Here is a 25,864-nt window from a genome sequence, read left to right on the forward strand (position 1 = left end):
TGTTTTGAAAGGGCTCCCCCCTATCCTGAGGCTATGTCCTCTTGTCCTAGACTCTCCCACCATGGGAAACATCCTGTCCACATCTACTCTGTCTAGGCCTTTTAACATTCGAAAGGTTTCAGTGAGATCCCCCTCATCCTTCTGACTTCCAGTGAGTACAGACACAGAGCCATCAAACGTTCATAGAAACATAGAAAAGATACAGCACAATACAGGCCCTTCGACTCACAAAGCTGTGCCAAACAAGTCCCTGCCTTAGAACTATCTAGGCTTTACCCATAACCCTTTATTTTTCTAAGCTCCATGTAGCCATCCAGGAGTCTCTTAAAAGACCCTATCATTTCCGCCTCCACCACTGCCACTGGCAGCCCATTTCACACACTCACCACTCTGCATAAATATACTTAACCCTGACATCTCCTCTGTACCTACTTCCAAACACCTTAAAACTATGCCCTCTTGTGCTGGCCACTTCAGACCTGGGGAAAAGCCTCTGACTATCCACACGATCAATGCCTCTCATTATCTTGTACACCTCTATCAGGTCACCTCTCATCCTGCATCGCTCCAAGGAGAAAAGGCCGAGTTCACTCAACCTATTCTCATAAAGCATGCTCCCCAATCCAGGCAACATCCTTGTAAATCTCCTCTGCACCCTTTCTATGGTTTCCACGTCCTTTCTATAGTGAGGCGACCAGAGTTGAGCACAGTACTCCAAGTGGGGTCTGACCAGGGTCCTATATAGCTGCAACATTACCTTTCGGCTCTTAAACTCAATCCCATGATTGATGAAAGCCAATACACCGAATGCCTTCCTAACCACAGAGTCAACCTGCGTAGCAGCTTTGAGTGTCCTATGGACAGGGACCCCAAGATCCCTCTGATCCTCCATACTGCCAAGCATCTTACCATTAATACTATATTCTGCCATCATATCTGACTTACCAAAATGAACCACCTCAAACTTATCTGGGTTGAACTCCATCTGCCACTTCTCAGTCCAGTTTTGCATCCTATAAATGTCCTGCTGTAACCTCTGACAGCCCTCCACACTATCCACAACACCATCAACCTTTGTGTCAACAGCAAATTTACTAACCCATCCCTCCACTTCCTCATCCAGGTCATTTATAAAAATCATAAAGAGTCAGGGTCCCAGAACAGATCCCTGAGGCATACCACTGGTGACCGGCCTCCATGCAGAATATGACCCATCTACAACCACTCCTTGCCTTCTGTGGGCAAGCCAGTTCTGGATCCACAAAGCAATATCCCCTTGATTACTCGTATGATGGGCTCGTCCTGGACATTTCCTGGCATAATTTACATATTACTATTTAATTATTTATGGTGCAACTGTAATGAAAACCAATTTCCCTTGGGATCAATAAAGTATGACTATGACTATGACTATGATAACCCTTTTGTTCCTGGAATCATCCTTGTGAACCTCCTCTGGACCCTCTCCAGTGCCAGCACATCTCTTCCAAGATGAGGAGTCTAAAACTGTTCACTATACTCAAGGTGAGGCCTCACCAGTGCCTTATAAAGCCTCAGCATCACATCCTTGCTCTTGTATTCTAGACCTCTTGAAATGAATGCTAAACTGGCAATTGACTTCCTCACCACTGACTCACCTGCAAGTTAACCTTCAGGGTGTTCTGCACAAGGACTCCCAAGTCCCTCTGCATCTCAGATTTCTGGATTTTCTCCCCATTTAGAAAATAGTCTGCACTTTTATTTCTACTACCAAAGTGCATGATCATGCATTTTCCAACATCGTATTTCATTTGCCACTTTCTTGCCCATTCTCCTAATCTGTCTCAGTTCTTCTGCATCCTACCTGTTTCCTCAACACTACCTGCCCATCCACCAATCTTCATATCATCTGTAAACTGGCCAATAAATCCATTTATTCCATCATCTAGATCATTTACTTTGAAAATAAAAAGAAGTGGTCCCAACACCAATCCCTGCAGAAAACCACCAGTCACTGGCAGCCAACCAGAAAAGGATCCTTTTATTCCCACTTGCTGCCTCCTACCAATCAGCCAATGCTTTAACCTTGTTAGTAACTGTCCTGTAATCCCATGGATTCTTCACTTGGTAAGCAGCCTCATGTGCGGCACCATGTCAAAGGCCTTCTGTAAGTCCAAATATACAACATCCATTGTATCCCCTTTATCTAAACTACTTGTAATCTCCTCAAAGAATTCGAACAGGTTCGTCAGGCAAGATTTTCCCTGAAGGAAACCATGCTGACTTTGTGCTATCTTGTCCTGTGTCACCAAGCGCTCCATCACCTCATCCAAAACAATTGACTCTAACATCTTCTCAACCACTGAGGTCAGGCTAACTGGTCTATAATTTCCTTTCTGCTGCCTTCCTCCTTTCTTAAAGAGTAGAGTAACATTTGCAATTTTCCAGTCTTCTGGCACCATGCCAGAGTCCAGTGATTGTTTTGAAAGATCATTTCTAATGCCACCACAATCTCTAACGCTACCCCTTTCAGAACCCTGGGGTGCAGTTCCTCTGGTCCAGGTGTCTTATGTACCTTTAAGTCTTTCAGCTTTTTGCGCACCTTCTCTCTTGTAATAGTAATTGCACCCACGTCTCTTCCTTCACACACTACAACATCAGGCATACTGTTGGTGTCTTCCACAGTGAAGACTTAAGCAAAATACTCATTTAGTTCATCAGCCATCTCCTTGTCCCCTGTTATTATTTCTCCTGCCTCATTTTCTAGCGCTCCTATATCAACTTTCAATTCCCTTTTATTTTTTACATACTTGAAAAAGCTTTTACTATCCACTTTGATATTATTTGCTAGCTTGCTTTCATATTACATCTTTTCCCTAATGATTTTTTTAGTTGCTCTCTGTAGGTTTTTATAAACTTCCCAATCCTCTGTCTTCCCACTAAGTTTTGCTTTGTTGTATGCCCTTTCTTTTGCTTTTACAATAGCTTTAACTTCCCTTATCAGCCATGGTTGTATTACTTTACCACTTGAGTATTTCTTCATTTTTGGAATACATGTGTCCTGCACCTTCCCCAGAAATGCGCACCGTTGCTGCTCTGTTGACATTCCTGCCAGCAGTTCCTTCCAATTTACTTTGGCCAACTCCTCTCTCGTACCACTGTAATTTCCCTTACACCACTGAAATACTGCTACATCAGACTTTACTTTCTCCCTATCAAATATCAAGTTGAACATAATTATATTGTGGCTTCTTTTACCTTAAGCTTGCTAATCGCCTCCAGTTCATTACATAACACCCAATCCAGTATAGCTGATTCCCTAGTAGGCTCAACAACAAATTGCTCTAAAAAGCTAACAACAAACTCACTCTCTTGAGATCATTACCAACCTGATTTTCCTAATCGACCTGCATGTTAAAATCTCCCATGACTACCATAACGTTGCCCTTTTGACTTGCCTTTTCTATTTCCTGTTGCAATCTGTAGTCCACCTCCCTGCCTCTGTTGGGAGGCCTGTATATAACTGCCATCAATCCTCTTACCCTTGCAGTTTCTTAACTCAACCCACAAGGATTCAACATCTTCTGATCCTATGTCACATCTTTCTACTGATTTGATGCCATTCTTTACCAAGAGAGCCACACCTGTTTTTACACCCCTCATTTTGTCAGTCTTCACCTTGAATATATTCAATGATTCCACAGCACTTAGGTGCTGAGAATTCATGAGGTTTTTATCCTTTAGATAGAAGGAATGCTTCCTCACTTCCATGTTAAATGGCTGACTAGTTAACATAAAACTATGTAGCTATTATCTTGTGCTTCCAAGGCATGTACCGTAGGTCCAACTTTCCTAATCAATCTTCATGCATTAACCGTTTTACCCCAGGAATCAATCTAATTACTGTCCCCAATACAAAAACATCCTTCCTTAATTACAGACCATTCCAAATGCAGTCTCGTCAACACTTCGCAAAGTTGCATCAAAACTTCCCGCTTTTTATGTTTCACAGTCTTGCAATAGAGGCCAGTATTCCAGAGGCCTTTCTAATTAGTCGCTGATTTTTCCTTATGTGTCAAGTACTAGAACCTCAGATCCCTTTTTGTTGTGATTTTTAAAAAAATATAATGCCATTAATATAATATTTGTGTTCTTACTCTTCATTCAAAAGTGGATCATCTCATTAATGCACGTTATATTTCATCTATTAACCTATTAATGATCTAAACCCTGTGGTTTTTCCTCATAATCCATCAATCTTTGCCTCAGAAGATGAAAAGTCTCTCCCCCTCGTCCTCCCCCGCTGGATGATGGTGAGGGAGCCATGGGACTTGGGCAAAGTTTCATCAACAAAGTTTGTGGATTGGACTCTATAGTTTACGTTATAATGTATTTCTGGTTTCTCCTTTTTTTTTAAAAAAATAAATCGCTGTTTCTGTTAATTTGTTTGGGGCGTACTGGTTCTATGGTCTGCTGATAGCAAATGTCATGGTGCTGGATTGAACTGAACTGAATATACCCGGATTGGTTTGATGATGTTGTGATTTGGTGTTTTGTATTCTGCATTTCGCTCTTTTTTGCCATTTGCGTGATTTGTTCATTTTTTGTGCGTGGGGGGGGGGTTTAATGTTTTTCTTTGAACAGGGTCCATGGTTTTCTTTGTTTCGTAACTGTCTGTGGGAAGACAAATCTCAAGGTTGTATACTGTAGTGTACTGCATGCATACTTTAATAATAAATGTACTTTGAATCAGCAAATTAGTAAACACTACTACACTCAGTGCCTTCACCCAAGTCATTTATATAGATTATAAATGGTTAAGGATATATTGGTGATATCCTATAATAGCAATTCTAATTGCCCGGTACCATTACTGTTTGCCATCAATAAGTAAACTACAAAACCAACAGCTAGTAGGGATTACATATTGGTGTAGTAAAACCAGAATACAGGCCTCAAGTATTAACAAAGATGTTCATTTTAACAATAGTACATAAGTGTTAGCAAATATTAAAGGAAAGCTCATTTATAATGGTTACTTAACAATTTTTCTGGTTCCAAGAAAACAGATTTTGTACATGTGTTAGATACTTGTAAATATCATTATTTGATCCTAAATTGCTACATATATTTTTGATAAATCTTGCTTAGTAATTTCAGTTTCATTCAAACCTCAGGTCCATTCTAATCTTTATTTCAAATTCTGTAAAATCTTCAAAATGATTATAAAAAGCAATGTCTTTTATTTTGACCTGCATTCTCAGAATTCTTCAATTTGGCTGGTAGCTTGAGGCAAAACCAGAAAATGCTGAAACAGCCAGCATGTTAAGCACAATCAACACAAAGAGAAACAGCCTTCACTTGTCAAGCCAAAGGCTCTTCATCAGAACTTTCTCAGTTCCTTCTTCAACCTGCAAGGTAAAATTTATGTCTTTCCACATGTTACCTGACCTGTTACATGCTTCCAGCATTTTCTACTTGTATTTCAGATTTTCAGTATATTAGATTAGATTAGATTAGATTATGAGGACACATAGTCCTCTTTTATTGTCATTTAGTAATGCATGCATTAAGAAATGATACAATATTCCTCCGGTGTGACATCACAGAAACACAGGACAGACCATGACTGAAAAACTAACAAAAACCACATAATTATAACATGTAGTTATAACAGTGCAACAATACCATAACTTGATGAAGAACAGGCCATGGCACAGTAAAAAAGTTCAAAGTCTTTTGAAAGTCCCACATCTCATGCAGACGGGAGAAGGAAGAAAACTCTCCCTGCCATGCCCGTCCACAGTCCGACTCTGAGTTGTCTGAAAACTTTGAGCTCCGATCAGCCCTCCGACATCGAGTACCAAGCACCATCTCTGCCGAACGCTTCGACCTCAGCCTCGGCCGCCAGCAGTAGGCAAAGCTGGGGATTTTGGGGCCTTCCCTCCGGAGATTCTCGATCGCACAGTAGCAGCAGCAGCGAACCAGGCATTTCAGAAATTTCTCCGGATGTTCCTCTGCTTCTCACGTCTGTCTCCATCAAATCAGAATTGTGCACAGCATCCTACTTACAAATACAATATCATTTCACTGGAGAGCTGCGTGCGCTGCGTTGCGCCGCCATCTTCTCCTCCTGCCTCCTTTAGAATCCATTAGAATGGATCTGAGGTTTGAATGAAGCTGAAATTACTAAGCAAGATTTATCAAAAATATATGTAGGATCCAATAATGATATCTACAAGTATCTAACACATGAACAAAATCTGTTTTCTCAAAACCAAAAAAAATTGTTAAGCAACCATTATAAATTCAGTTATATATTCAGTTTTTTCTGAATAGCTGTTAAACCAATTTGGCAACATGATAATTGCTCATTGGCAGCCTTCATGAGTGGGTAGGATTTTCACAAACTTCAATGCAGTATAGTTTCCAACAAGTGGACAGTTGCAAGGCTGCGGGACCAGACGGCATCCCAGGTCGGGTACTCAGAGTGTGTGTGGCACAACTAGCAGGTGTGTTTACAGATTTTTAATCTCTCCCTCACCCAGTGTACTACAAAACATCCCTCCTGCTTCAAATCATCCACCATTGTTCCTGTACCTAAAAAGACCAAGGTAATATAGTCATAATCATAGTCATAGTCATAGTCATACTTTATTGATCCCAGGGAAAATTGGTTTTTGTTACAGTTGCATCATAAATATTTAAATAGTAATAAAACCATAAATGGGTAAATAGTAATATGTAAATTATGCCAGGAAATAAGTCCAGGACCAGCCTATTGGCTCAGGGTGTCTGACCCTCCAAGGGAGGAGTTGTAAAGTTTGATGGCCACAGGCAGGAATGACTTCCTATGACGCTCTGTGTTACATCTCAGTGGAATGAGTCTCTGGCTGAATGTACTCCTGTGCCCAACCAGTCCATTATGTAGTGGATGGGAGACATTGTCCAAGATGGCATGCAACTTGGACAGCATCCTCTTTTCCAACACCACCGTGAGAGAGTCCAGTTCCATCCCCATACAACATCACTGGCCTTACGAATGAGTTTGTTGATTCTGTTGGTGTCTGCTACCCTTAGCCTGCTGCCCCAGCACACAACAGCAAACATGATAGCACTGGCCACCACAGACTCGTAGAACATCCTCAGCGTCGTCCGGCAGATGTTAAAGGACCTCAGTCTCCTCAGGAAATAAAGACGGCTCTGACCCTTCTTGTAGACAGCAAAGGAACGATTGGCGTCCTGTCGCACTCACCTCAATAATAAGCAAATGCTTTGAGAGGCTGGTCAAAGACTGCATCTGCAGCATACAGACCCACTCTGGACCCCCTACAATTCACCTACTGACACAACGGATCGACAGATAACGCAATAGCCACAGCTCTACACACCATCCTTACACACCTGGAGAAGAGGGATGCTTAAGTAAGAATGCTGTACTTGGACTACATTTCAGCATTCAACACTATAATTCCCTCCAAGCTTGACAAGACCTCGGCCTTCATCCTGCCTTGTGTAGCGGGATCCTAGACTTCTTGTCAGATTGCCAGCAGGTGGTGAGAGTACGCTCCCTCACCTCTACCCCTCTGACCCTCAACACAGGTGCCCTCAGGGCTGTGTCCTAAGCCCCTTCCTTTACTCTCTGTATACCCATGACTGTGTCACCACCCACAGCTCCAATATGCTAATTAAATTCATTGACGATACTACATTGATTGCCCTGGTCTCAAATAATAATTGGGCAGCCTACAGAGAAAAAGTTATTACCCCGACACAGTGGTGTCAAGAAAACAACCTCTCCCTCAATGTCTCAAAAACAAAGGAGCTGGTTGTGGATTACAGGAGGAGTGGAGACGGGCTAACCCCTATTGACATGAATGGATCTGGGGTTGAGAGGGTGAACAGCTTTAAGTTCCTCGGCAAAAACATCACCAAGGATCTCACGTGGTCTGCACCTACCGGCTGTGTGGTGAAAAAGGCACAACAGTGCCTCTTCCACCTCGGACCGTTGAAGAAGTTTGGTATGGGCCCCCAAATCCTCAGAACTTTCTACAGGGGCACAATTGAGAGCACCTTGACTGACTGCATCACTGCCTGGTATGGGAACTGTACTTCTCTCAATTGCAGGACTCTGCAGAGAGTGATGCGGACAGCCCAGCGCATCTGTGGATGTGAACTTCCCACTATTCAGGACATTTACAAAAACAGGTGTGTAAAAAGGGCCCAAAGGATCATTGGGGACCTGAGTCACCCCAACCACAAACTGTTCCAGCTACTACCATCCAGGAAACAGTATCACAGCATAAAAGCCAGGACCAACAGACCCCAGGACAGCTTCTACCACCAGGCCATCAAACTGATTAATTCACGCTGATACAATTATATTTCTATGCTATATTGACCGTCCTGTTGCACAGGCTATTTATTATAAATTACTGTAAATTGCACATTGCACATTTAGGTGGAGACGTAACGTAAGCATTTTTACTCCTCGTGTATATGAAGGATGTAAGTAATAAAGTCAACTCAATTCTATTCAATTACCAAATATGTTTAATTTCTTACACAACTAGAAACCACATTTTCCTCTTTATCTTAGTCATATGGCATTTAACTAAATCCCTAAATATACACTTACCTGTAGAAGTGGTCGCACATCAAGGGGATGGGAATTCCATTCATGTTGAACTCAGACTCGGCGAGTCTACATGGCATCAATGAGAGGCGGCTGGGGCCGGGGTGACAGTTTATGAATGAACGGGGGTGGCGCTCTCTCCCACTACGCTCTCTGTCGTGACGGAGGCTGCAGTTTGGCGCCAAAGCTGCAGGATGGCGTCTCAAGTGAAGAGTAAAGTTTCGGCTGCTTTTAAAATGCACGGATTAATTCTGAGATCGTAAGTGGAGAATATTCCAAAAGGCTATATCTGTAAATGTCATAGATTATTCATCCGTATTAGCAAAGACTTTTCAGTAGGCGATAAAGCGGTTTATTTTTACTTATTGGGACTCGCTCCCGAATGTAATTAAATACTTGAGTCCATACAAATTCCTAATTAATTGCGAGGAGTTTTGTCTTTGTTGAAATATAAGCGAGTTCTCAGGCGACGTATTAATTGTAGAACCCATTGTTCTTTCTTCATAGTGTGAGGCGACTGCCGTTCTCTCTCCTTGTGTATGTGTGGTGATTACAGTATATCAATGCGAACTAAGCGAAAATATAACACAGGTGACCTTTGGCGCAGAGTAATCAGACTAAATTACTTCAAATGTTTTGTTAGTTTTCCAGAGTCTGGTCATTGCTGTCAAGGAGTTATTGCCCATCCGCAGTTGCCATTGAAAGGTGCTGGTTGTCTTCTTGAATCAGAAGCAGGGTTAATATCACTAGCATATGTCGTAAAATGTGTTGTCTTTTGCGGCAACATTACAAGGCAGTACATAATAATAGAGGAAAAAAAAGTAAATTATAGTGTGTGTATGTATATATTACATAGTAATACTGGACAAGGAGCAGAAGAAAACAATAGTAATAGATGTGGCAATCCCGAATGACAGTAACATCGGGAAGAAAGAATATGAGAAACTGGAGAAATACCAGGGCTTGGAAGAGCAGATAGAAAGGATGTGGAAGGTTAAAGGCAGAGTAATCCTGGTGGTGATAAGCGCACTCTCCCAGTGGCTCCAACAAATCCTGGGAACAACAGCTAAGATCTCAGTTCAAAAGAGCTCTCTACTAGGAACAACAGGATACTGTGCCAAATCCTCAAGCTCCCAGGCCTCTGGTAGAGGACCCAAGATTGAAAGAAAAATGCACATACACACCGTCCATAAGGGTTGAGAAAAATATATTCTTACGCATCCGTTAGTCTTGCGAGACCATGGATCTGCGCCTGGAAAGTCTTCACTCTCCAGGGTGCAGGCCTAGGCAAGGTTGTGTGGAAGACCGGCAGCTGCCCATGCTGCAAGTCTCCCCTCTCCACGACAGTGATGTTGTCCAAGGGAAAGGCATTAGGACCCATACAGCTTGGCACCAGTGTTGTCGCAGAGCACTGTATGATTAAGTGCCTTGCTCAAGGACACAACACGCTGCCTCGGCTGGGGCTCGAACTCATGACCTTAAGATCGCTAGTCGAACGCCTTAACCACTTGGCCATGTGCCCACAAGGAAAATATATATAATAGTTAAATGAATAGTATAAAAATAAACAGAAGTGTGGTGCTGTTCATGGATTCAATGCCCATTCAGAAAACGATGGTGGAAGGGAAGAAGCTGTTCCAGAATCGCTGAAGGTGTGCCTTTGAGCTCTTGTACCTCCTTGATGGTAGCAATGAGAACAGGGCATGTGATGGGGGTCCTTAATGATGGGTGCTGCCTTTTTGAGGCATTGCTCCTTAAAGATGTCTAAATGCCACAGAGGTTAGTGCTCATGATGGAGTTGACTAGTTTACAATTCTCTGCAGCTTATTTTGATCCTGTGAAGTAGCCTGCCATAAGAGATGGTGATGCAGCCAGTTAGAATGCTCTCCACGGTTCCATAGTAGAAATTTGCAAGTGTCTTTGGTGACCTACCAAATCTCTTCAAACTCTGAATGAAATATAGCCACTGTCGTGTCTTCTTTGTAGCTGCATCGATATGTTGGCCCAGGATAGATCCTCAGAGATGTTGACACACAGGAACTTGAAATTGCTCACTCTTTCCACTTCTGATCCCCCTGTGAGGTCTAGTGTGTGTTCCCTCATCTTACCCTTTCTGAAGTCCACAATCAGCTCTCTGGTCGTACTGACGTTGAGTGCCAGGTTGTTGCTGCAACACCACTCCACTAGCTGATTTAACTCGCTCCTGTAGGCCCTCTTGTCACATCTAAAATTCTGCCAACAATGGTTTTATCATCAGCAAATTTATAGATGGCATTTGAGCTATACCTAGCCAGACAGTCATGGGTGTAGAGAGAGGGTGTTGTGGGCTAAGCAGGCACTCTTTCCTGAGGTGCACCAGTTTTGGTTGTCAGTGAGGTGGAGACGTTACTTCCAGTCTGTACATATTGTGGTCGTCCAGTTAGGAAGTTGAAGATCCAGTTGCACAGGGAGGTACAGAGGCCCAGATTTTGGAGCTTTTCAATCAAAGCTGTAGGAATGATGGTGTTAAATGCTGAGCTGAAATGAACAGCATCCTGACATAGGTATTTGTATTGTTCAGGAGGTGATCCAAGACTGCATGGAGAGCCAATGAGATCATGTCTGCTGTAGACCTATTGTGGTGTTAAGCAAGTTGCAGTGGGTACAGGTACTTGCTGAGACAGGAGTTGATTCTAACCATAACCAACCTCTCAAAGCACTTCATCACTGTAGATGTGAGTGCTACTGGACAATAGTCATTAAGGCAGCTTACCCTGCTCTTCTTGGGCACTGGTATAAGTTTTGCCCTTTTTGAAGTAGGTAGAAACTTCTGGCTATAGCAATGAGAGATTAAAAATGTCTTCGAACACCCCCTGCCAGTTGGTTGGCACAAGTTTTCAGACCCTTACCAGGTACTCTGTCTACTGAACTTAGTAGGTTTAATGAATTAACTATAATTTCAATTGGTTGGGAAGCCCCATCATTTAACCCCAGCATTGTATACTGAACCAGTGGTGGAGAGAATGAATACTTAAACAGATCAATGGGGAATGTGTCAAGTTTTGGTATTAGTTTATTGTCACATATACCAAGATACAGTGAAAAGCTTGTCTTACATACTGTTTATACAGGTCAAATAATCAGACAATGCATTGAGGTAGAGCAAGATAAAACAATTACAATGCAGAATAAACCGTAAAAACTACAAAGAAGGTAGAGTGTAGGTAAACAATGTAGTGCAAGATCATAATGAGATAGATGGTGAGGTCAAGACTCCATCTTATTCTACAAGAGGTCTGTTAACAATTTAATAACAGTAGGATAGGAGCTATCCTTGAGCCTGGTGGTATGTGCTTTTGTATCTTCTACGTAGAAGTGGTTCTGCAGGTGCATAGATACAAATTGGTAAGGGTCGACTGAGACATGCCAAATTTCTTTTGCCTCCTGAGGAAGTAGAGGTGTTGAAGAGCTTTAATAGCTGTAACATCAACGTGGCTGGGCTAGCAAAGGCTTTTGTTATGTTTACTACTAGGAACGTGAAGAACTCAACTCTCAACCTCAACACTGCTGACGTAGACAGGATCATGTCAACCCCCCCCCAGCCCACCCCCCTAAGTCAATGACCTGCTCTTCCGTTTTGCTGACATTGAGGGAAACGTTGTTGTCATGACACCATGTCACCAGGCTCTCTGCCTCCTTCCTGTACTCTGACTTATTGTTATTTGAGATGTGTCCCATGACAGTAGTATCATTTCCAAACCTGTAGATGGAGTTAGGGCAGAATCTGGCCACACGGCCTGGAGGGTACAGGGAGTAGAGTAGAGAGCTGCAGACACAAACTTGTGGAGCACCGGTGTTTAGAATAATCATGGGAGAGCTGTTCCTGTCTATCCTTTCTGATTGTGGTCTGTCGGCCTGGAAGTCAAGGATCCAGTTGCGAAAGGAGACATTGACTCCCAGGGTCTGGTGTTTGGTAATGTGTTTGTTTGCTAGGAGTTAGAATATTGAAGGCATTTTGTAGGCTTCTTTGTCTTGGATAGTGATAGTGTAGAGCTTCTTGGAGTTGCACTCATCCAGACAAATGGAAAATATTCCTTTATGCCCCTGGTGTGTCATATAGGTGACAATAAGGCTTTTGGGATCACAAGATGAGTCACATAGACTGTAAGATACAGCAGATCTTGCTGGAGGATACCCAGCTTCTGATCTGCTCATTAGTTAAGGTATTTGTGCAGCGTGTCCAGGTGAGTTTCTGGTCATTGGTGACCCATAGAATGTTAACAGTTGGTCTCAGCGGTGAAGGGTACGGGGACATTAATGTTGCGTCACTGTTTGGTATGGGGGGGGTGGCAACTGCAGAGAAGCTGCAGAAGGTTGTAAATCTAGTCAGCGCTATCTTGGGTACTAGCCTACAAAGTACCCAGGACATCTTCAAGGAGCGGTGTCTCAGAAAGGCAGCGTGCATTATTAAGGACCTCCAGCACCCAGGGCATGCCCTTTTTTCACTGTTACCATCTGGTAGGAGGTACAGAAGCCTGAAGGCACACACTCAGTGATTCAGGAACAGCTTCTTCCCTTCTGCCATCCGATTCCTGAATGGACATTGAACCCTTGGACACTACCTCACTTTTTTAATGTGTATTATTTCTGTTTTTTGCATGATTTTTAATCTATTCAATATACGTATACTGTAATTGATTATTTATAATTATTATTTTATTTTGTTTTTTTCTTCTATATTATGTATTGCATTGAACTTCTGCTGCTAAGTTAACAAATTTCATGACACATGCTGGTGATAATAAACCTGCTTCTGATTCTGAATATTAGATGCTATTTATCAGCCAATGCCTGAACGCTGTTTTAAGTCTTGCTGTGTATCGGCTTGGGTTACTTTGCTTTTTAAGGAGTGTGCAATCATCAGTGGACATCCTCACTTTTTATCTTCTTGTGGAAGATAGATGAAGATACGTGTGCTTTGGATAGTATACAGGGGGAACTCCTGCAGCAATATCTTGACTGGGATGATTAACCTCCAACAATCACCATCATGTTCCCTTTTTTGAGGTAAATCTCCAACCATTGGATTGTTTTCCCTCATTGTGCTCGTGCTCTTTAATGCTATGAGTAATCAAATGCTGCCTTTGCATCAAGTGCATTCAGTCTTTCCTCTAGAATTCTGTTTTGGCCAGTGAGGCCTGGATCTAACTGACCTTGGAGAAACCAAGTAACTGCAAGCAGATTATTGATGATCATTGGGGATTTGGGGTTTGGTGTTCTGGCTGCCATTTTCCATGTGGGTGATCAGTTGGTTTTTGTGTGAGGGAGGGGGTTGGGGTTTAATGTTCTAGCCGCCTTTTTTTTTTCCCGTGTGAGCCATCTGTTTGTTTTTTGTGTGGGGGAGAGGCAGGGGGGTTGGGGTTTGCAAGTTTAGTTTGTTTTTCTTTTTCGTGCGATGGGGTGATGTGTTCTTGCACAATACCCACAGGTTTTCTCTATTTCATGGCTAACTGGGGAAGACGAATATCAGAGTTATATTGTACATGCATACTTTGACAACAAAGTAAACCTTTGAACGACAGCCCCTACTGATGACGCTTTATATCATTTTGCTAATGATTAATAGTAGACTGGAAGTTAGCTAGATAAATTTGCCCTATTTTTATAAACAGTGCATACTTAGGCAATTTTTCACATTATTAAGTTGGTCACAGTATTTTAGTTGTACTGGAAGAGCATGATTAGAGGTGTAGCTGGTCCTATAGGGTAGGTGATCAGTATTGCATCCAGGTTGTTGTTTGGGCCCATATCGTTTGCTGTCTTCAGTGCTTTCTAGGAATGGATTGAATTGGCTGGATACTGTGTTCTGTGAAAGTAGGTGTTATGTATCCAGGATGGCGGCTGAGTTAGATCATCTACTCGATGTTTCTGCCTAAAATTGATCACAACTGTTTCAGCCATGTCTTTCATACTCACATGCTGGATCCCAACATCATTCAGGATTTAAATGTTTTACAAGTTGGCTTTTGTTTGATTGATCACAAAGTCATAATTCCAAGTGGGAGGACTGCAGAGCTTTCATCTGGTCTGTTGGTTATGGGATTGTCTGGTTCTGTTTCTTGTACATCTGCACGTGCAGCTTCTCTTTGAGACTTCATACCTGCTGCAGCTCCTTCCGTGCCTCACTACAAAACTTAGTTGACCAAGGATGGACATTTTGGCTCCTTGATGACAGTGAATCAAGAGTTCAAAGTTCAAACGTCCAAAGTAAATTGATTATCAAAGAACTTATTGTGCATGTTACTATATACTGCCTTGTGATTCATTTTCTTACAGTCATTTATGGGGGGGAGGAAATACAATGGAATTTCATGAAAAGCTGTAGATAAACACAGTCAAACAACCAATGTGCAAAAGAAGACAAAACTGTATAAATAAATAAAGTAATACTAACAGCGTGAGTCCCTGAAAGTGAGTGCGCAGGTTGTAGAATCAGTTCAGAGTGGTGGTGCATAAAGTTATCCACGCTGGTTCAGGAGCCTGATGGCTATAGAGTAGTACCTGTTCTTGGATCTAGTTGTGTGGGACCTAAGACTTCCGTATCTCCTGTTCAATGGTATTAGCGGGAAGGGAGCATGGCATAGATGGTGTGGGTCTTTGATAGATGCTGCTTTCTTGTGGCAGTGCTCTCAGTGGTGGGGAGAGATTTGCCTGTGATGGACTGGGCCGCATCCACCACTTTCTGCGGCCATTTCCGTTCCTGGGCATCGGCGTTTCCACACCAGCCATGATGCAACAGCTAATATACTCTCCACTGACTGACAGACATTCTGGATACAACGCTGGAGTTACTGATGTTCCAGAGCTGACCATGACTGCCTCATTTTGAGTTTGGAATATGGTTTGAGTTCATCTCATTTTGATGTTAGGACACATGATGGGACTAATATCTCCTCAACATTTGTGCAGTGATCTCTCCTACCAATGCTGTCATGGATTGATGTATCTGTCAGTAGTAGATAGACAAGGACAAAGTCAAGTAAAAGTATGCCCTGTGTGGTTCACTCAGTACTTGCTGCAGGCACAGTCTGGCAATCGTATCCTGTACAACGGGCCAGCTTGGGCACTGATGGTGTTACAAAATCAGTGAGAATGGGTAAAGGGTGGTAATCCACCCAGGTCCCCCATAATTTCATAGGCCTTACTTTCCTCAGCCTATAATTCAGGGGTCCCCAACCTTTTTTTGCACCGCGGACCGGTTTAATATTGCTCTTGCAGACCGGCCAATGGGGTGGGGGGGGAGGTCGTTGTTCAAGTTCAACAGTGCATGACAGGGAATGAGGAAAAGTACAGCTGACTCATATGGTTTCATATCGCCAAATCATATCGTTTCTTCGCGGCCCAGTGGTTGGGGATCACTGCTATAATTGACCAATCCTAGCGATGTCCTTCTAAGCATCCTCTATACTCTCCCCAGTGTAATCTTTCAGTAATATGGTCTAGCTAGCCCTGTACTGTGTACGGTTCTTTCAAACCCCCTACTCCTGTCTTCTGCCTCTCACCTCATATGAGAAAGCACTCAATACACTGTTTTAACCACCTTATTGATCCACCTTAAGGATTTGTACATATACAAGGTCTCTCCATTTCTCCTTAGTGATCGTTATCCTGGTACTTATTTTGCATTGCCTCACACTTACCTGGACTGAATTTCACATGCCACTTTTCTATACATTTCTCTAGTTCAAAGTCTGTCTCGTCATAATTAACATGGCCATTTGCTGTAAGCCTCTTTACTGTGCTTTCAGACAACTCTATATCAGCAGTATACAATGTAACCAAGGAAATGGGTACTGAGCACAGTGAAATCACACTGGTAACAGCCCATCAAAAATTACAATTACTGTACCTTTCTGCTGAGGCGATTTTAGATCCAGTTTCTTATCTTCGGCTTGTTCATAACCAAAGAAGAAAGCATCGAGCATGTTCAGGATCCTGGGGCGCAGACCTCAGTCCCATTCCTCCTCTCCAATTTCCCCTAGGCCCCACAGCTTGTTCTTCTACGTGCTCATAAATTCTCCTGTGATTTATTTTGCCATTAACCTACACTGAAGGATAACTTGCATACTCGAACATCTTTTGGGCTGCGGGAGGAAATGGCAGCCCCTAGTGGAAATCGATGTAGTCAGAATCAGAATCAGCTTTATTATCACCGGCATTTGTCATGAAATTTGATAACTTAGCAGCAGCAGTTCAATGCAATACATAATATAGAAAAAAAACAATAAAATAATAAATAAGTACATCAATTACAGTATATGTGTATTGAATAGATTAAAAATCGTGCAAAAAACAGAAATAATTATTATTAAAAAAGTGAGATTGTGTCCAAGGGTTCAATGTCCATTTAGGAATTGGATGGCAGAGAGGAAGAAGCTGTTCCTGAATCACTGAATGTGTGCCTTCAGGCTTCTATACCTCCTACCTGATGGTAACAGTGAGAAAAGGGCATGCCCTGGGTGCTGGAGGTCCTTAATAATGGACACTGCCTTTCTGAGACACCACTCCCTGAAGATGTCCTGGGTACTTTGTAGGCTAGCACCCAAGATGGAACCAACAAAACTTACGACCCTCTGCAGCTTCTTTTGGTCCTGTGCTGTAGCCCCCGCCCATACCAGATCGTGATGCAGCCTGTCAGAATGCTCACCACGGTTTTTGAGTGTGTTTGTTGACATACCAGATCTCTTCAAATTCCTAATGAAGTATAGCCGCTGTCTTGCCTTCTTAATAACTGCATCGATATGTTGGGACCAGGTCCTTTCTATGATATGCAAGATATCCTTTCTTGCATATCATAGAAAGAACATGCAAGCTTTGTATTAACAATACCAGAGGTCGTGATCAGATCCTGGTCCCTAGACCATCACAACACTCTCCTATGAAAATCCAGGAACTTTACCTGTTACACAAGCTTGCCATCTTGGACTTGTGAGTTTTGGTAAAATCCATGTAGACTACATTATGTGCATTGATCTCATCGACTTTTCCTTGTTACTTCCTCAAGAAAAAAGCTGTTTCAAGTTAGTTGAGCAAAACTTTCCCTTGACAAATTCACATTCAATGTCCCTTCTAAATAAATGTCTATACCTTTCTTAAGGATTGATTGCAGTAATTTGCCCTTCACTCTTAAACTTGATTCCTCTCTTCCATTTTAAATAAAATGTACATTAGTAGCATTGGGATCATTCCTGTAGCTTAGAAGGATTAAAAAATGATGATCAGTTTCTAAAATCTATTCCTTTGCATCTCTTATCAGATGACAGTATATTTAATATGGGCCTGGTTCTTCATCTGTTTTCAGGATTAAGCAGCCTTCAAGATTCAAGATTTTTTAATGTCACTTCCTGTACACCGTGTAAAAGGAGAACAAAATAATTGTGGCTCTGGTTCCGATGCAGTACAAAAAAACCCATAATAAGATAAGGAACACAATAATACTAATTTAAAAATACAATAAATATAAACGCATAAGACAGCTTGTATAAATAGATTGATTGTGTGCCCATAAAGTGATGCTCGGACACAGGAGTGTCTATACATACAGTGACTGACAGAAAATGGTAAAGTAATGGTGGTTGAGGGCATGGAGGGGTGGGTTAGTGGGTGAAGGTGTTGATCAGCCTTACTGCTTGGGGAAAGTAACTGATTTTGGTGGTCCTGGTGTCATCCTAGAGAACCACAACCTTGTCGTAGGGTTTGGAGGCTTGCGTGTCTCAATGACCCAGAGAACTATGTTGGCTCTTGGTAGGGTCACCCATGCCAAATAGGTCAAAGGGTAGAGGCCAGACTAAGAGGGAGACCAGGTTCGGGGTTCAGCTCAGGGCTAGCAACCCTAACTGGTAAAATAAATTGTTACGGAAACAGCAATGAAGATTCTTCCTACATCTGAGTGCGGCAGTGTTCCTGAGTCTCCACCCAGGGCTTGCATGACTGACTGTGGTGAAAACCAAGAAAAAGCTACTGACTTGATGAAGGAAGTCCTGAACATCATCAGAGATGGAGGACCTTCATTGATGCCTTAAATGCCAGCAGCATAATGGACAGTAAGTAAGGTCCTGGTGTGGATGCTACGTAGCCTCCATCTGATGGGAGTGGGACAAACAGTGCACGAGTATGGTGTATGTTCATCTTATTAAGTTTGCCCCACCTAATATTTCACACTCTTCCTCCTCAACTATAACATTGGCATTGTATTTCAGTTTGCTAGGAACTTTTCCTCCATTCAAAGGCCACGTTTTGATCCCTAAAGGCCCTGATCTTAATAATGCTAAACGAATTATGTCTGCATTCCTCCAGTAATTAGTAAAACTTTCAAAATTTTCTGCTTTTATTTCTCTGATCAGTAATGCTGCCAAATTTCTCGTGGATGTCCTGGAATCAGTCAGCGAGTCAGAGCTTGAAGATACAATCGAACGTATTATTGATGCAGTAGAAAAGCAGCCATGTAAGTTGTTCTTGAAGGTACTGAGCATTTCTGGACCAAGTTTGATGTGGAGTGAAATGAATGGCTCAGATTTCTTGTAATCTTTTAAAATGGAAATAAGTTTGCATTGATTGCAATAGTAAGAATTAGGTTCTGGAATTCGGTGTATTTGACCCAGAGTTGCTTTTGGATCTGTAAATCTATGTTGAAAATTAGCCTTGGATACATCTGGAAATTCCAAAATTCAGGATCTGCACAGTGACTTTCTTTACCTTTGAGTTAAACCAATTTCCCCCTGGGAATGAAAACCAATTTCCCCCTGGGATCAATAAAGTATGACTATGACTATGACTATGAAATGTATGCCAACCAGGAAGTTGCGTGCACACTATTGTAAGTAGAAATGTAAACAATACCAATAGTGTGGACTTGCTTTTAATATAATAAATATGCTGACATGTTTCAATGAAGCATTGTAAAACAAAATTTTACATTGCGGCATCAACTAATGTCAGGGCCGTGAAGAAATGCTTGGCCAAAGGAGCATTGTGAAGGAGGAGAGGGAGCAGAGCTGTTTGGTGGTGCGGCTGAGGGGGAGTAGTGGTAAGATGTGACAATTGCTAATGGTGGATGAAAACAGAGTGCAATTTAAAATCATGGATATCTGGGAGCCCAGAACAGGCTGAGCACCAAGATCTTGGGTCCGGTAAATCCACCTATTCTGTAAAACAAAACATTGTAGGTAAAGGAAGAAAAGCCAACCCTTTGATTTGTACTCTTCTGTTTTTCAGTGAGTTGTAACATGATAGAGCAATCAATGGTGGAGTCAGCGGTCCAGGAATGCAGTCAGACGTGTGACGAAACAATGTATGCCAACTGGAAAATTTGCCTATTATTCGTGACAAGAAATGTGCATAACATTCTCAGTAGTTTTCTAATGATCAACATCACACAAGTATATGCTGAGAGAAACTTTAACCTCCTTCAAGCAAAGTTGTAAAAGTTTGGGAACCAATGATTTGTTAAAATGGTTGAAGGGTTTAGGGTTTTAAAAATTGGGTTATTTGCATCCCATAAGTAAGATGGTTGGAAATTCTGAGTGTTCGAGGTGAAAGTGTTGGAAGGGGTGGGAAGCAAACACACCTTGATTTGTATCTTCAATAACAGCGAAGGTCCACTGCAGATTAAATTTGTATGGCGCAAAGTCTGATCAAATTGTTCTCATTTCGGACGTGTAAAAGCTGAGACTTCCTGCTCTCCCAATTTAGGGACTACTTAAGTTTAGTCCCAGAGTTATTTTCATTTTCTGATACAGCTTTTCAATTCCAGTTTCTTTTATGCTGAGTCATATTGCAGTGGAAAGAATTAAGCTTTTCTTTTTGAGCAGAGATGATAGAGAGTAAATTTTCTAGATTACCAATCAGTATGTTATAGTTCAGTAAACAAAGTAAAACCAGTTCTACTGGGATATGTATCAGCAACTAACAGATATCAATTTTAGGAGATGGGTAAAAGAAACAATGACGCAAGGATTTAAAGCAAAGAAGCTGCAGTTTTGAAAACACTGAAATGGTAGCGAAAATGTGGGATCGAGTGACATTAAATGGTAGAATCAATGACATGTCTCCTGTCTATGAACTGAGTTCAGTATGGCTGTGGTATTCCACAGTCCAATTTACTGATCCAACCTGGAAAGGCAGATCTATTATTGGGGATAAAATTCCATGTTATCACAGGAGCCAGCATTCAAATGGTTAGGGTCATCCAGCATTAGTCATGTAAACTCAAAGGTGCATGAAGCTTCTTTCAGTGAGGTGAGATTTGTAGAAGTATTGGGACTCCACATGAAGCAAACAGAACTGTTATCTATATCGCTTTCTCATTTACCTCACAATATAATTTAAGGTAAGATTTATTTTAGAGTATGGATTGTCTCCCATTTTTGGCCCTTGCTTCTCATTCCATTTCAGTATTGATTTCAATCCCTTAGTTGCTGCCATATACCTCAAAATGCCAAATGACTGTAATAGGGTTTAAGATAAATTGCAAAGGTAAATTGGGAGACCAAATTGTAATGGGAGCGAACAAGTTGGCTTTTACTTCATTGAAGATTAGTTCTCCTAATGTCATTTTTGTCTGTTCGACAAAATATAACATCAATGTGTATCTTTAATTTTAATAAGCAAATTCGCAATTATGTTTGCAGAGAACATGTTTTCAATATAATTGGTGCATTTGATGTCCCTCGTTATATCTACAATTCGGAAAGGAAGAAGTTTTTACCGTGAGTGTTGACTATTTTTATGCTCTGCCCAGTCTTCTGAATAATTTTATATGAGTAGTGTAGTTTGCAAGATAGTGATTTAATCTTTCAAGAATAGGTAAGAATTGGAGTCAACTTTTGATTTAGGTAGAATGTATGGTAAAGAAACAGGGCATTCATAGAAACATAGAAAACCTGCAGCACAATACAGGCCCTTCGGCCCACAAAGTTGTGCCGAACATGACCTTTCCTTAGAATTACCTAGGCTTACCCATAGCCCTCTATTTTTCCAAGCTCCATGTACCCATCCGGGTGTCTCTTAAAAGACCCTATCGCTTCCGCCTCCACTGCTGCTGCTGGCAGCCCATTCCACGCACTCACCACTCTCTGCGTAGAAAACTTACCCCAAACATCTCCTCTGTACCTGCTTCCAAGCACCTTAAAAATATGCTCTCTCATGCTAGCCATTTCAGCCCTGGGAAAAAGCCTCTGACTATCCACACGATCAATGCCTCTCGTTATCTTGTACACCCCTGTCAGGTCATCTCTCATCCTTTGTCGCTCCAAGGAGAAAGGGCCGAGTTCACTCAACCTGTTTTCATGAGGCATGCTCCCCAATCCAGGCAATATCCTTGTAAATCTCAGCTGCACCCTTTCTATGGTTTCCACGTCCTTCCTGTAGTGAGGCGACCAGAATTGAGCACAGTACTCCAAGTGGGGTCTGACCAGGGTCCTATATAGCTGCAACATTACCTCTGGGCTCTTAAACCCACAATTGATGAAGGCCAATGCACTGTATGCCTTCTTAACCACAAAGTCAACCTGCATAGCAGCTTTGAGTGTCCTATGGACTGGGACCCCAAGATCCCTCTGATCCTCCACACTGCCAAGAGTCTTGCCATTAATGCTATATCCTGCTGTCATATTTGACCTACCAAAATGAACCACCTCACACTTATCTGGGTTGAACTCCATCTGCCACTTCTCAGCCCAGTTTTGCATCCTATCAGTGTCCCTCTGTAACCTCTGACAGCCCTCCACACTATCCACAACACCCCCAACCTTTGTGTCATCAGCAAATTTACTAACCCATCCCTCCACTTCCTCATCCAGGTCATTTATAAAAATCACAAAGAGTCGGGGTCCCAGAACAGATCTATGCAGAATATGACCCGTCTTCTACCACTGTTTGCTTTCTGTGGGCAAGCCAGTACTGGATCCACAAAGCAATGTCCCCTTGGATCCCATGCCTCCTTACTTTCTCAATAAGCCTTGCATGGGATACCTTATCAAATGCCTTGCTAAAATCCATATACACTACATCTACGGCTCTACCTTCATCAATGTGTTTAGTCACATCCTCAAAAAACTCAATCAGGCTCGTAAGGCACAATCTGCGTTTGACAAAGCCATGCTGACTATTCCTAATCATATTATGCCTCTCCAAATGTTCATAAGTCCTGCATCTCAGGATCTTCTCCATCAACTTACCAACCACTGAGGTAAGGCTCACTGGTCTATAATTTCCTGGGCTATCCCTACTGCCCTTCTTAAATAACATGCACAACCCTCCAATCCTCCGGAACCTTTCTCGTTCTCATTGATGATGTGAAGATCATCGCCAGAGGCTCAGCAATCTCCTCCCTCGCTTGCCACGATAGCCTGGGGTACATCCCGTCTGGTCCTGGTGACTTATCCAACTTGATGCTTTCCAAAAGCTCCAGCACATCCTCTTCCTTAATACCTACATGCTCAAGCTTTTCAGTCCACTGCAAGTCATCCCTACAATCGCCTAAGATCCTTCTCCGTATTGAATACTGAAGCAAAGTACTCATTAAGTACCTCTCCCATCTCCTTCAGTTCCATACACACTTTTCCACTGTCACACTTGATTGGTTCCATTCTCTCACATCTTATCCTCTTGCTCTATACATACTTGTAGAATGCCTTGGGATTTTCCTTAATCCTGTCTGCCAAAGCCTTCTCATGGCCCTTCTGGCTCTCCTAATTTCATTTTTAAGCTCCTTCCTGCTAGCCTTATAATCTTCTAGATCTCTATCATTACCTAGTTTTTTTTTTAACCTTTCATAAGCTCTTCTTTTCTTCTTCAGTGCAATCAAACAAAATTGGTGATTATGCTCTAGTCATGCTTCTGCCTATCTCTCTGCATCTAAATCTATCAGCATAATTCTCAGCTTGTTTCTCCTCCCATGCTTGTCTGGGTACCCCTTACATACAATCTGTGTTATATGATTTGAACACTCACCTTGGTTGTGAGTTCCACTTTGGGTAAAACAGTTTCTTCTGAATTCCCTGTTGGATTGCCTGGCCTTTATATTGTATGGGTAACTTGTAAGTATGCTTTTCCCTACAAGTGGAAACATCCTTCCCATCTCTATTCTTGTCAAACCCTTTCATGATTTTAGTTCTTTCTGCCTTGGACTTTCTACAAAAGAAAAATGCCCAGACATTTTTCCAGCCTGTACATCCTTTTCAAAATAAATCCCTTCATATTTATGACATGTTCGTCATGAATTTTTTCATGTATCATTTTAACCTGCCAGAACCATTTACAGGACTCTGTATAGTCAAACCAAGATTTTATAACAGATCTTGCATAATTTACCTGCTTTTTAATTTTGTATCTCTTAGAATAAATCCTTATGGGTGTTCTTAATTTTTTTTGCTATTGGCTGCTAATCTGTGATGGAACTTCTATTGATTAATGTATTTTAAATGAATACCTCCTTTCTAATATGTTTTTGGACAGTTCCCTAAATCTGTTTCTGTGTGGAACTTGTATAAGCTACAGGATATTAATGCATTTATGGTCAATAGTTAAAGTTTGTTTTTCCCTTCTGTGAAGTTTGAGCATTATTTGAAATGGTCTTCTGTGGTTTTGTACCATTTAACGATATACATGAATACGATCAAATGAGACAATCTTTCTCCGGACCAGGGTGTGAGGCACAGTGGTACACATAACACACATAACAGACAATAACTTAGAAAATTAAGAATTACATCTATAATTGAATTATGCATAAATGAAGTAAAAGTGTATACATTAAATATTGTTGGGTACGGAACAAAATTAACCGGTGACACTCGAATGCAATGCAACAGGGAGTTCAGGAGCCTAATGGCTTGAGGGAAGAAGCTGTTTCCAATCCTGACCGTTCTTGTCTTTATACATCGAAATCTCCTGCCTGGTAGAAAGTCAAAGAGGATGCTGGATGGATGGGTGGGATCCTTGATAATACTAAGGGCTCTGTGTATGCAGCGCTCCTGACAAATGTCCCCGATGGGTGGTAGGGAGGCCCCTTTGTAGAAAGACAGTATTAAATGTAACATATGAAGGAAATAAAATGGCTTTTCACTCACTGGGGAACCTGAGAGTTGTAGATCATTTGAAGAACTCTACAAAATCTCCACTCCTGCTTTTAGATTTAAAACATAAAAAATAATTATCCTAAATAAACAGGGAACTTTTAAGTACAATTATTTTGAGTACAATTAGATACCGACTGCCTACGTAAATGTCAGGAAAACTCAGTATCTAATTAGTTACTCAGAATGGTGATGAAATGTTTGCAAGTAAATTGCCAAGATGGGAGAACAGCTCAACCAAACCATTTGTCTCAGCCTGGTTGTACATGTACTAAAATGTCATTTTCTTTGTGAGTTTGGAAAACATTCTGGATACAAAAAACAAAGTTACAAAGAAAAGTTATTCATTTTTTCAAATGAAATCTTATTTTTGTACTAGGCTTTCAATGACAGATCGTAGTGAACCTTGTCTGTTTGGAACTGCCAGGAACAAAGCTGAACTTTTTTGTGAGCGCTATGCCATTATGCAACAGGTAAGGGAGAAAGAAAATATAAAGCTTACATGTCTTTAATGAGAAAATAGTCGTACTGTACATAAAATAAACTACATCATACAATGTACCATTTGTTGAAAGATTTCAATTTTAGTATTAGTGCATTTTTAAATGTATTTTATGTACTTATGTCACCATTTTAGATAGATTCAATAGACAATCAAATTCCTTAATCTCACAAAGGATTTATTCACTATTTTCAAAGTAGAATTGAGTCAAAATCTTTGAATACTTCAATCATATCATTGAATGTTATTTATCAAAGCTAGATACTATGAAGAAGTAAATGATGTTCAGAATTGAAATAAGCATGATACATCAACAAAGGTTGAATTTTTGTGAAATATTAATCAAACTAGCACTGGTGAAAGATTTGTTGAAACGTTTGTGCTAATGCTTATTTTCACAGCGAACTCATAGGCATGAATTATTTACGCCTCCTGTGACAGGGTCACACCCCGATGAGAACAGGAATAAATTTCAAGTAAGAGATTAAATGTGCCTCAACAATTCTGATATAAACATTAATTGTCTTTACAAGATAAATAGAATTTCTCCTAAATAGCAATCAAATGCACTTGTGCGTTTTACTGTTTCTCTGTTTACTCTCGTTAATCTTTTCTGCTGTCTTTTTCTCAGTT

General features: G+C 41.4%; 1 protein-coding gene across 1 annotated transcript in view; it reads left to right on the forward strand.

The window, feature by feature from the left end:
- The first annotated feature begins 8,777 nt into the window (after nt 1–8,777).
- pole2 (polymerase (DNA directed), epsilon 2) overlaps nt 8,778–25,864 on the forward strand; it is a 44,079-nt gene continuing 26,992 nt past the window's right edge. The window contains exons 1-6 of the mRNA XM_072283338.1: nt 8,778–8,873; nt 18,997–19,097; nt 19,868–19,943; nt 21,283–21,360; nt 25,109–25,202; nt 25,633–25,707. Coding sequence (XP_072139439.1) covers nt 8,809–8,873; nt 18,997–19,097; nt 19,868–19,943; nt 21,283–21,360; nt 25,109–25,202; nt 25,633–25,707 — 489 coding nt within the window. The 5' untranslated portion in view covers nt 8,778–8,808. The remainder of the gene's footprint in view (nt 8,874–18,996; nt 19,098–19,867; nt 19,944–21,282; nt 21,361–25,108; nt 25,203–25,632; nt 25,708–25,864) is intronic.

The sequence above is a fragment of the Mobula birostris genome, chromosome 1, assembly GCF_030028105.1.
Source record: "Mobula birostris isolate sMobBir1 chromosome 1, sMobBir1.hap1, whole genome shotgun sequence".
In the NCBI taxonomy this organism is placed as follows: Eukaryota; Metazoa; Chordata; class Chondrichthyes; order Myliobatiformes; family Myliobatidae; genus Mobula; species Mobula birostris.